At 37.4% G+C, this 13,050-nt stretch overlaps 1 protein-coding gene across 2 annotated transcripts in view; it reads left to right on the top strand.

The window, feature by feature from the left end:
* LOC119423061 (oxysterol-binding protein 1) overlaps positions 1-4,934 on the top strand; it is a 13,725-nt gene extending 8,791 nt beyond the window's left edge. For both annotated transcript variants that reach the window (XM_037690470.1, XM_037690469.1), the window contains exon 15: positions 4,643-4,934. In XM_037690470.1, the coding sequence (XP_037546398.1) occupies positions 4,643-4,785 (143 nt within the window). In that variant the 3' untranslated portion in view covers positions 4,786-4,934. The remainder of the gene's footprint in view (positions 1-4,642) is intronic.
* Positions 4,935-13,050: the final 8,116 nt, after the last annotated feature.

Below are 13,050 nucleotides of genomic sequence, written 5' to 3' on the forward strand. Positions count from 1 at the left end.
CTGAACTCCAGATCTCTGAGGTACGCTTTTGTTCCAGATGAGCCCATCGGTCCAGGTACAAAGCGTTGTACATATTTTGAGATTTTTTGCAAATCATCCATTGAAGGAGAAGATATCAATGGTCTCACATGCGTGGTCGGTAGTGGGGGTGTTACTCTGCCCGTTTGTGTAGGTGTTTGGATGGGTCTAAAAGCAATGGGTGAGTAAAAAGGTCGTTGAGGTTTTGGTGTATTATCCCGACTCTGTTCAGGGTCTGGTTTGGATTCCAGATCACCTTGCCCCTCTTCATTACCTTTATCTGTTGCTGCTTTTAGTTTCTCCTCACATTTTTTTAAATGTTCCTGGGACGTTTGGTAATCACTTTGTAAACGCATATGTAGCTGTTGTAAATTGTGTTTATCTATTCTGCATTCTTCCAGCTCCATTTTTGCGAGCTGCAACTCTTTTTGTAGCTGGTCATTGTCTGAGCACGCAGCTTGGTATTGACGGTCTTTTTCACTAATCTTCTCATAAGATTGTCTTTGTAATGACGCCTGCATTTCTGAGAGCTCCCTCTCATGTCTTTCAGACATCCAGACAAGGCGTTCCGACCGTTCATCCAATTCTGCTTTTAGAAGCAGAGAGATTTTTGCTAACCGTTCCTGGCTATGCTTTTTACTCTCTGGCTCTAATGTTCCTGCTGCCAGACTTTTCAGCTCTTCATTTCTTTGAATTTCATCGAGTTGTTCTAATTGCTGTATTTGCGTGCCAATAAGTGGAGTTGTTAAAATATGTAAGGCCCCCAAAATGATATCATAATTTCGTTGGGAGTCTAAAGGATGCTCTTCTCCTTCTTCGTCTGCCATTTTTCTTCTATTTAAAAATTAAATAGGAGAATTTAATGTTTTAGGTTTTTTCAAAATAAATAAAATCAGAAAAGTCTCTTTGTCTGATATATTTACTCTTATTTAGTGATTTATCAATTAAACGTGCATTATCTTTTTAGCAAATGAGTAAACTTTTTTCAACTCTGTGAATATCTGTAACTGTTTCTATTTTTAAAAAGTTTCTAACTTTTATTTTGTACCTTTATAAGGGATTACCAGTGAATAAAGTCTTTTGGTAAATGCCTCTTTGCATAAATACCTTAATAACTTTTAAATGCAAGATAACAGTGATTATTCAGCTTTGAGGAACGTTTATTAACTCAAAAATGCCTTTAAAAAAAAGAAAATGCGTTTAATTTCACTAAAATAACCTAAAAAGCGAAGTGAAACCTGTGTTCTCAAGTTTCTCCAGGAGGTGGCACAACAACCTTATTAATTTTAACTCAGACACTGTTAGTGTTGTCCAGTAGGGGAGCTATGACTTCCTGTGGCGTCCGGTCGTTAGCTGTTAGCTTAAAGTTAGCATCGGCTAGACTCTGTTAAAACCAACATTTCTGAACGGATTTTTTACACAAACGTGGCAAAATTTTAGCAATTAGACTTTGAAGACTAACACAACGCATCAGAATACAGCTTTTAAAGCGTTTTTGAACTTTAAAAAGCAGATTTTATTTCCCTATGAAAACGAGTTTTCATTTCCGGGTCACGTGACTGAAATCACCAATGACAGAGCAGCGCAGGGGTGAGAGGAAATGACGTAGATCACGGACGCAGTCCTTTTATGCAGCATTTCTCATCATGGCAGCCAATCCCCGTTCAGCTCCTCTGTGTCTTCCTCCAATTACTGCCGTGCTGTACCTGGACACTAATTCACACACAATTAGCCGTTGTGCAAACATGCACACACAAAACTTACGACAGCAGTTACAGCACTATAGACAGAAGGGAGCAAAATTTATTCTCTTTAGGAATTTTGTTTTGTTTTGTTGGTGATCACAAAGTTTTTTTATTTTTATATATTTAACCTTTTATTTATACATGTAGTCTCATTGAGTCACGGCGAGCAGAGTGTGGGAGCAGATGGTGGGGGTTAAGGGCCTTGCTCAAGGGCTTAGAGTTGAGTTGATGTGTGTTGTGTGTATGGTGCACAGCGACTTTGGAAATCAGGGAAAAACTGGAAAATGACTTTCACATTTTCCAGAAAGGGAAAACTTCTTATTAAAATGATCTTCCTGAGATGTTTATGTGTACGTGTCTTAATGCTAGTATTCTAGTATCAGTGAGTCCATGATCTGCTTCTACTGTGTGTCAATTTGTAACCTCAAGCCTTAAATCACTCACTGCTACATGAAGTCTTTCACGCTCCGCCTAAGATACTCAGTCCTGAGTGTTTTTACAGTCAGCACAGACCATGCTATGTGTAGTGTTTTTGAGTCCTCAAGGTTTTCCATGTCAATAAGTTGGTTCAGTCTTTTTAATTCATTTATCTAAACTCTGATTCTCAAATTATGAACGTTTAGTTTAACAACCTTATGTGTATAAATTTCAAGGTATGTTCTTATAATAATGCTGCGTACATTTTTCCAACCCTTTATCCACATTTGTTCCATGTAGCCGATGCACAGGAGACTGGCACCACCGCGAGTGAGGTTTCTGACGAAAGCAAGTATCAAATCAAAGTAGAAAAGTACTCTAAAAGTGCTTTGTGTGGCAGTTTTACACAGAAGTCGATCAGAAGTCGCTCTAAACTGTGTATCCAAGGGGCGTGGGTCGATTTTTGTGTCATTGTTAAAGACCAAAGATGAATGTGTTTACAAACGAAATACTAAAATCTCTCGCTGTTTGTTTGAAGCAATTCAATTAAAGTCACACTGAAAATTTAGTTGTACAATGTGGTGTACATTCAATGCAACACATGGCACTTTTAAAACCTGCACAGCAAAGTTGTGTGAATTGAAGTGGATTGACTGTTGCCTGTTTTTTTGCTGGGGTTTGCTCAGCTGACACAGAGGACCCCCCTCATACCCCTGTTGCATGCAAGTATCCTCATTTTTCACTCAATGTTCTCAGTAATAATAATAATCACATCATTCCTTGAGGTTGTAGCACCAGAAAGTCACCCTTTACTTTTTTTTTTTACCCCTTATGGATCATCAGTCCCTTCATCAAGTATTACAGGGGTTCTCAAACTTTTTGGGTTCAGGGACCTTACAGGGGAGAACAGGTTTCAGGGCCCCCCTCATAACCTTCATGTTTATTAAATAATTCAGTTTGTATCTTTAATTCAATGGAAATATTTGTGTAACATAAATACTTCAGAGCTGTTCTTTAATAGTGTTAACACAATTTTGATACTTCTAAACACGAGGTATTTTTCATTCAAGACACACTTAACAATTTTTTTCATTTCAACTTCCAAAAATGACAGTTTAAAGAAAATGAACAGAATCAAAAACCACTTTACAATTTTACCTATTCACATAATGAACATAAATGTACAGTAGTCCCTCGTTTATCGCTGAGGTTCGCCCCCCCATGATAAGTGGAAAAACGCCAAGTAAGGATAGTAATACAAGTAGTAGTAGTAGTAGTTTATTTGAGTAATTTTATATACAAACCGGATTCCAAAAAAGTTGGGACACTAAACAAATTGTGAATAAAAACTGAATGCAATGATGTGGAGATGGCAAATGTCAATATTTTATTCGTAATATAACATAGATGACAGATCAAAAGTTTAATCTGAGTAAATGTAACATTTTAAAGGAAAAATATGTTGATTCAAAATTTCACAGTAGTGTCAACAAATCCCAAAAAAGTTGGGACAAGTAGCAATAAGTGGCTGGAAAAAGGAAATTGAGCATATAACGAACAGCTGGAAGACCAATTAACACTAATTAGGTCAATTGACAATTGTGAGGGACTACTGTATCACCATTTTGTTAAATTATTACAGAAATCTCTTTGCATAAAACTGAACAGAATCATAACCGCAGTAGTCATACCAAGTAATGGGGCTTAATTTGTAAACAGATCGATGCTGGAACACAAATGATGGGTGGGGGGGGGGGGGCTGTTTGTCCTCACCCAGAAATTTTGAATAAAATAGATGTGATTTCCTGCATTTTGGTGCATTTTAACAAGTTAAACATCTACGTTCTCTTGTAAAAAAAATATATCTATAATTTTTTTTTTTTTTGAGGACCACCAAGCACTGGCTCGTGGACCCCTGGGGTCCTGGGGACCCCAGTTTGAGAACCACTGTTCTAACACATAGAATAAAATGATTGCATCTTCCAGTATGTTAGTATTTTAATAAAGCCTCAATTAGAAAACTTGTGTTCAACTTTAATCATTTCAGGTTATTTTCTTCTTACATTTTTTATAACGTGATTTTGTTTTAGTGGAAGGCAAAGAAGGTCCTTATGGAGTTCCAAACAAAAGCAAGTAACATCCCTGCTCAACAATGTCAACTGTTGATTAGAAATATTTTTAGAGCAACTTGTAGAATCAGTAACTAGTGCTGAATGTCCAGAGTAGCATGCTTTGGTTTAGTTCACGAGTACGGCACTTATGTTTGCGTGTGTTAAATCTTCTTTTTTATTGTGTTGTCCAATAATCAGTATTTTGTCTGAATCGGACACATCTGAAGACTAAACTGACCAAAAACATCTAATATTGACAGCACATCATTTAATTTAGGCATGAAATACAAACATGGCTGTCAAACTTCCTCTGAGTCAAAAAAAAATAAAAATCTGTCATCTCCCTTGTAGGTGCCCATCCAGACAACTATCAAGCACTGTGGTTCGAGAAGATGCACGACCCCGTCTCTGGAGAGACGCTGCACGTCTACAAGGGCGGTTACTGGGAGGCAAAGAAGCAAGGGAGCTGGGAAACGTGCCCAGACATCTTCTGACCCCCGCAGAGTTGGTGTCAAACAGAGAAGAAATGTTGAGCAGGTTCTTCCCTGCGTCAAATCTAGTGATGAATGAAGCTTCACAAAAAACTCTAAACCCATGTGAGCACTCCTTCCTGCTGGATCAGGGTCACCTGGAATTCACCTGTAGAGTAGGTTTCTGTGTATTCGTGGTCACATTTCTGCTGGTAAGTGTCCAGAGCTCCTTCTTACTGCCTCTCAAACACTGACGTGTCCTCTGCCTGCTACCAGAGTAGGATTTTGTAGTCCACCTGCTATTTTTTGACTCCATCAAACACGTTTTGTTTGTTTTTGTCATCCGAGTGTGATTTATTCTGTAATGACTCAGAAGCACAGCGCCACTCTTAAAGCGAGAGTTCAGATCCTTTGAAATGTGGTTTTGTGAAAGATACCTATATTTGACCTCCTTTAGATGTTTGAATGACCTCACTTTGGAGGCTTGGTTTAATTTCTCCCGTATCGATTAGTTAAAGGCTGGACCGAGCAGAACCAACACCAAGTCTCACAAACTGTGTTGTGGTTCACGTAAACATCACCTGCAGATCTTGCATCATTCAGTTATTCTGACAGGAAAACTGTTTTTTTTGCCAGAAGTGCTACATCTTGCTTCTGCTGCTGCCGTTTCCACTTTCTGCAAATGACCTCATGAAGTGAAAATGACGATGTGAAGGTTTATCAAATACAGTTTATATAAACTGCTTTTCCATCCATTATCTTCCACTTATTCTGAAGTCAGGTCACGGGAGGTCCAGACGTCTCTTCCACAGCCACCTCTTCCCAGGCCTTCTTTCAGTCACTACCCAGAGTTCATGGTTATAGGTGAAGGTAGGAACGTAGACTGACCAGTAAACAGAGAGCTTTGCTTGACAGCTCCGCTCCCTCTTCACCACATCGGACTGGCACAAAGTCCGCAATACTGCAGACGCTGCACCAACCGTCTGTCAATCTCATGCTCCGTTCTTCCCTCACGTGTCAACAAAACCCTGAGATACTTGAACTCCTCCACTTGAGGCAGAACCTCACCTTCGACCTGGAGAGCAATCCACCCTTTTCTGAATGAGGACCATGGCCTCAGATTTGGAGGTGCTGGTCCTCGTCGCAGCTGCTTCACACTCGAAGCGCTCCAGTGAGAGCTGAAGATCACGGCACGATGACGAAATATAATCTGTTAAATGTTAATTATTTGATGGCAGGAACTGTCCTCTTCAGTCTTGACCTCGCTTCCACTAGCAGTGAACTCGTTGTCATGGCAGCAAAGATTAGGGAGTCAAGAAGACGCAGCTTGTTGATATTTACCAATTTATTGCAAAGTAAACATCAATCATAATGTTGCTGGAATGAGACAGATCCCAGTGGTATAATCTGTCTGACCTCAGATTGTCAGAGTTCATTTAAACAAATCTCATCAGTAAGACATAACTCCACCAGTCTTGTAACTGGACAGACATTTCTCATAGAGGAGAGTGACCTAACATTGAACAGATGTGCACCATACGGACAGTTCTGTTACCTAAAGAGGACATCATCAGCACCTCATCAGTGAATTTTATTTTTCTACAACACCGCTCAGAATAAAATAAATTTTCTTCAAATAGAGGTCGTTCAAAGAGTTCTGTACAACAGGTATTACTTGTGCACTGATTGTCTCTTCAGAAGATCTGAACTGTTCCTTTAAGTTGAAGGTTCTCACGTTTGTTGGTTTGCGTGTCGTGAACACTGAGCAGATTTCTCCTTTGACTTTCTATTGATTTGCAGTTCTCATCTTTAAATTAAAGCACCATTATCTACTAATGAACTTTTTATTATATTTATCCTCATTGTGACTTCGTTTTTAACAACTAACTCTACTTCCTGTTTTAAAAAAAACCACATGGTCATGGTAATAGATTTCAGAAGGGTAGTAAATACTTCTGTATTCAAGTAAAGGAAGTAAAGAATATTTTTTGTCCATCAAATTAATTTTATAACATTTCCCTTTTCCATATATTGAATATTATACAAGTTTAGGCAAAGACAGAATCAATTTTGGTTTGGGTTCAGTGAAAATGCCTGTAGCACTTTTTCCTAACAATGGAAGGTCAAATATTTGTTTTTCCTTTAAGTAATTCACATTAAGACATTTGGTTTTTGAAGTTTAGTCTGCAGCAGTCACAATTAGTGCAATATAGTTGACTTTATATGTTTAACACTACTCCATGCACTTCTGTTCAATTTAAACCTGATACTTGTGTTGATTATTTATTTGTTGACGTGATGCAGGTTTTTCATGCCTTTGTATGTGTTTTTTTCTAACAATCATAGCTTTACTTGGATAAATTTTAGATGTTTTGTGTGCTGTAAATTATTTTTTTACAGACAGCAATAAGAGTGCCTCTTCTCATTTATACGGCACTAAATTAAATGTCAAGACGATGTGACGTAGAAACACTAAAGCTGGAAAATCTCTGTTTTGTTTTTTCCCGTTTGTCACATTTGACAAGAAGGGGTCTCTGCAGGCAAATTCGGAAGGCGTATCTGGGCGCTCATATCTGATTGGACTATAGGAAAGTGGGCGTATCTGGGCGGTCATATCTGATTGGACGATAGGAAAATGGGCGTTTCTGGCCGGCCAGATCTGATTGGACGATAGAAAAATGGGCGTGTCTGGACGGCCACATCTGATTGGACGATAGAAAAATGGGCGTGTCTGGACGGCCACATCTGATTGGACGATAGAAAAAAAAAAGGCTGAACGATAGAAAATAAAAGGCTGAACGATAAAATGCCGTAACCACAGACACATGATGTCTAAAAACAAGGCGTTATTGGCAGATTGTGTTAACCACAGGCATATTATGTCTATGGTGTTAACCGGTTCGACATTAGCGGCGTCTCGGTTCGACATCGCTCCAGTATACTACCGCGGCGTCTCCATAACTTCTTTTTTCGACTCTCTTAACAGAACTTCCGGTTACATTTCAAAATAAGAGCAACATAACTGGGTAGTGGGGAGAGCTAAATGTTGTTTTTTTTAATACCTAGCCATAACATTAAAAAACAAATTCCATTTTGGTTGTTGAAAAATGTGAACAAAGTTACAATTGATTCATAAAGAAAGAAAAATATTAATGATACTTAAACTGGCCTTGGGACAAAGGAGGTTTCCTTTAACTTCACATTTTCTTGTTCAACCTGCAGTCACTGCAGATGAGTGATTGTCAGTTTCTGTAAGATTTCTGCACCTGGAGCAGGTATTCTGTTTACTGGTTAACTTCCTCAGCTGTCTCACATTTTAAAGGTCAACCCTACTCCATGTTTCAGTAGAAAACAAGCACATTTAGGAGTCAGTACATAACCAGACATTTGGCCCTCACACCTGTACCCAGTTGCTCATGCTGCACGATGAGATCAGATTTATCCATATTTTAGAAATTACATTTAACTTATAGTGGACAAAACAATACAAATGAAGACCGTCTTTATTAAAAACCCTCTTGGTTTTGCAGTAAGCAGCCTGATTTCAAACTGACATCTTGGCCAAAGGTAAAATAAAAATCTTTTGTGTTCTCAGAAAAGTTGTTTCAGGACCTCCAATAAACTTATGTACACATCAAAGCACACAAGACAGATTCAGGAATTCTCTTTGTTTTCCAGATTTCACATTTGTTATTACCTTAAAACATACTCAGACAACATTTGATGCATCATTGAATTTTTTTATTGTGTTTATTGGGACATCCATTTTTAGAAGTCATCGTAGCATCTGTTGGAAACACAGAACATAGCACAGTTAGGGTGTTGCTAGTTGTTACTTAATCCTGGATTGGATTTTAAAGTTAATTTTGATATTTTTTTCACAAGAAAAAAAAAGTTGATTTCCTAAAGTTTAACTATAAATGAAGGAATTTGTGCATTCAGGTAATTGAAAATTAAGTAATTTCTCTAACATCCAACCCATTTTAGCCACTGAGCCATACCAAACACCCATAATCTATTCTTGAATGAATTATTGACTATTATTGACAAATTACAGACTTTTTATTGAATAAGTTATTACTCATTATTGAGTAATGAAAGTCAACATCAGATGTTGGTCAACATTGTTGGGCAACATCTTGGGGTCTTCTAGAGTCAGTCTGAAGTGAGAGTGGTCCCTGACATGGCAGAAAGACATAGATATAATTAACAGCTTTTATTTATTTATTTTTCAGCTAATAACAACTTTTATTTATTTGTTTTTCATATTTTTCAGTTATACACAGCTTTTAAATATTTATTTTTCAAGTATTAAGAACTTTTATTTTCAGCTTTTATTTTGAAAAGGAGCCGAGTGGAGGCTCACGTTACCTCAGTGCGTTACGACAACAACGAGAGAACGGTCGAAACTATCGTGACCTACAATAAACGTACTTCAATAAAATGCAAAAGTGAAAACATAACATACTTTATAAGTACAATAAACCATATTTCTTTGTCAAACATCGCAAAGAAACGTTACCTCATCAATGACTCGTGACTTTGAGGGTTACCCACAGCCAATCAGTGTTCGCCGCCGACAAACGCCTATTAAATATTGTTAGCCAATCAGTGTTCGCTGTCCATAAACGCCTATTCGCCAGAAACGCCCACTTTTGGTCTGCAGAGACCCCCTTCTCACATTTGATGCGTGCTCTGAGTCGAGAGGCGGTATTTTCTGTTTTAAAAATAAAATAACAAATGTCACATTCAAGTGTACTTAAAATGAGAACACTCCAAATGAAGACAAAATATTTCTGTGTGCATATTTGAACTTGTGGAAATGTGCAAACAGCTGCAGTTAAAGAGAATCTAAAAGCAGAAAAGCACTTTAATACATTTTCTTTGGTTTGTGGTTTGAGACTTGTCTTCACCTGCTGAACAAGTTTTAAATTTTAAATACAGTATTTCTTTGAATTTCAACATTTACAGGTCTAACTGCATCTTGGGAAGAAAAAATTGCAAAGTTACAGGTTTTTGAATATATGACAGTTTTGGTTTCCTTTAGGCTTTTTTGTGTTACTCCATGATTCTGTGTGTTTTTAGTTTGAAACCTTCCCGTCTGTTTATTTTCAGCTGTGTTTCACCCTGCACCATGGAAATTATCGTTCACAAGTTCTCTGCAGCAGTTTCTTACATTTCTTTAACAGACGTTCTTGCACTTTAGCAAAGTGTGTTTTCACATGTAATATGACAAATAAAGGAGCAGTTCCTAAATCGAGCTTTTGAAAAGTTTGTCGTTTTAATGGTTTAGTTATTTCAAACAAATGAAGTAGTTTAGAATATTGTACATACAGTCATGATGTGAAACAACTACTCTTTGCATTTTAACAATTTTTTAATACAGTACTCAGTCATTGTGCTTTATCTTCGGCTGTTTACAGACAGATTAAAAGACCCAAAACCTGAAACTACAAGTGCAGCAATAGGGATTTGAAACCACAAAATTGAAATACCTAAAAATAACTTCATCTTACTTAATACTCTGATCCTGCACCAGCTCACAAAGCAATGTGTGGAAATAAAAGTAAAGACACCAAAGGAAATGTGAATGTGGAGTTAAAAGAATCAAAACAAGCCCATAAACTCTTTTTTCATGATATCGTGAAAGGATATAATGAAAAATAGGTATGATGAGATAAAAAGACACGATATTCAGTGTATAGTAGAAATCGTATGAGGTAGAGGGTCCCACAAAAAATAAAATATGTAATAAGTAGGTTAAGGTCATTGCTGTTTAAATAGAACATTTTAATTGTGAGTACAAAATGGCAAATGTAATCTAAAAGAAAAAAATCAGAGCGTAGTATTTATGACATGCCTGGAAAATGAAAGTTAGTCTGTTTTCCCTTTATTATTAAGTTTCAAAATATTTTTAATACCGGGTAAAAACAGTGAAAGGGAGAGAAAAACAGTTTATATTTACTTATTTATTTTTGTTGACTTTTCTACGGTGGCCCTGAATTTTAAACCCCAACTACAAAGAAAAAAAAACACAACTACAAATTAAACACACAAAAACCGTACAAAACAAAACGACAACAAACAAAAAAACTACAAATTTAAACTTCAGGGCTATCGTAGTTCTTACTAAAAAAAAAACAAAGACCAACATGTCCGCTCGTTGTTGATTTACCGGTACATAATCCGGCTAGAAGTGACACGTAAGGAGGGCGGAGTTTATCTCTTTAGTGGGTTTACGTTTATTCTACCATTACCAGGTGAAAACACAAACATGTAATAGAGAAATAATTAAAAATAAAACCACTAACAATGTGCAGCCTGCAAGATTAAATTTTAAAACTGTGCACAAATTCTGCATCCCAGTATGGGGTGCCGTTTGTAAAGTTATAGTCAAAAATTAACAGCAATATTTTGGTTTCTTTAGCCTTTCATAAGAATAAAAAAAGTAGTTTTGTTTTTTTTCAAAGTCATATTTTCACTGTTATTCATACATTTATAAATGTCATAGTTCCAAACTATTTAATTTACAAGCTAAATATTTAGTTTACAAACTAAATGTTTATGTCCAAGATGCATGTTTAATTTACAAACTAAATATTTAACCTGCAAGTTAAATATTTAGAATATTGTACATACAGTCATTATTTAGTCATTATTAGTTATTGAACTAAATATTTAGGTGTAAATTAAATATTTAACTTCCAAGCTAAATATTTATTTTCAAAACTAAACATTTAATTTCTAAGCTAAACACTTAATTTGCTAACTAAATATTTAGCTCCGACCTAAATATTTATTTTCCAAGCTAAACATTGTGCTGCAAACATCACATTATTCATAGTTTTTTGTGGAGTTTAAGCAATGAAGAAATTTTATTTGTGTCAATGTGAATAAACTGGATCGAAAGATGAACCATAGGTCACGGCAGAGCAGAGGTAGGTCACATTTCATCAGAAAGGTGCGTCTGATTTATTGTAGAGATTACATCCAGTCTCCACCCGTCCACTGAGGTTTACTCTGTGAGCACTGAAGTGATAAATGTGTCTGACTCACTGTAACTTTTAGACTCAACCCTCCCTTTTAATCTCACCACAGTTCTTAGAAAGTATGTTGATCCTGAAGTGAGACACCCTGGGAGATAAAATGTGTTTTCTAACTTTATTTTCTGAAAATTTAATAAAAGTGAACAGTGAATGTGACAGTGATGATTATGAGAATATTAGTCGGACCTGGAGAAGGGTTATGACCACAGCTCCTGGGGTATCCTGTGGGGCGTACTGTGGGAGTATGGGGTGCCAGCGTTGTTTAAAAAGCATAACACAGGGTGTCTGATTTGGGAACCTCAGGTTCTCATCTCTGCTTTGAGCAGATGATGTGGTTTTGTTGGCATCATCAGCCATGGCCTCTTGTGCACGCTGAAGCCGTTTATAGTGTGAAGCGGTTTGGATGAGAGTCAAATCCTCCAAGTTCTAGAACACAGTTCTCAATTGGAAATGGGTGGAATGCTCCCTCTGGGTCGGTAGGGCGAGTCTTTTCCTCGTGAAGATGTGTTCAAGTGTCTGGACATCTTAGTGATGGTAAGATGGAGTGAGATACATTGACGGATTGGGCCTCATATTCATTATGTTCTACTCCTCACCTGCGGTCATGAGGTTGGGATCATGACTAATGTCCTAGATCCTGAATACAAGCAGCCAAAATGAGTTTCCTTCATAGGGTGGCTGGACTCTGGACACCTGTTATCTTGGGGGAACTCGGAGTAGAGTCGCTGCTCCTCTGCAATGAAAGAAGTCAGTTGAGGTGGTTTCGGTCATCTGATTAGGATGCCTCCAGGACGCCTCACTTTTTAAGGTGGTGTGGGCAGATCCAACTGGGAGGAGGCAACAGGGAACTTGCTGGAGTGATTATTTTTAAGATCTCTGGCCTAGGATCGCCTTGGGGTCCACCAGGTGGAGCTGGAGAATGTCGCTGAGATAGGGAGGTCTGAGTTTCCCTCCTGGACCTGTTGCCTCCATGATCTGACCACAGGAGAGTAGATATGAAAATTAACAGATCTGCAACATGTAGTTAAAATTATTAAATCATTGTGTTCACCTTAGTCCAGATGTGTTGTTTTGCATTACTTTTCAACTGAATACACAACAAAATACAATTATTGTAATTACATAGTAAAAAGAAAGGTCAAAAATGCAATCCTCATTGAAATCTAACATAACTGCAGCATCATACCAAATGATGTCCAACAAGAGGCTGAATGATTTGTTGTGATCTGCACACCAGTATGTA

This window comes from Nematolebias whitei, chromosome 16 (assembly GCF_014905685.2).
Source record: "Nematolebias whitei isolate Nwh7 chromosome 16, NemWhi1, whole genome shotgun sequence".
NCBI classification, from domain to species: Eukaryota; Metazoa; Chordata; class Actinopteri; order Cyprinodontiformes; family Rivulidae; genus Nematolebias; species Nematolebias whitei.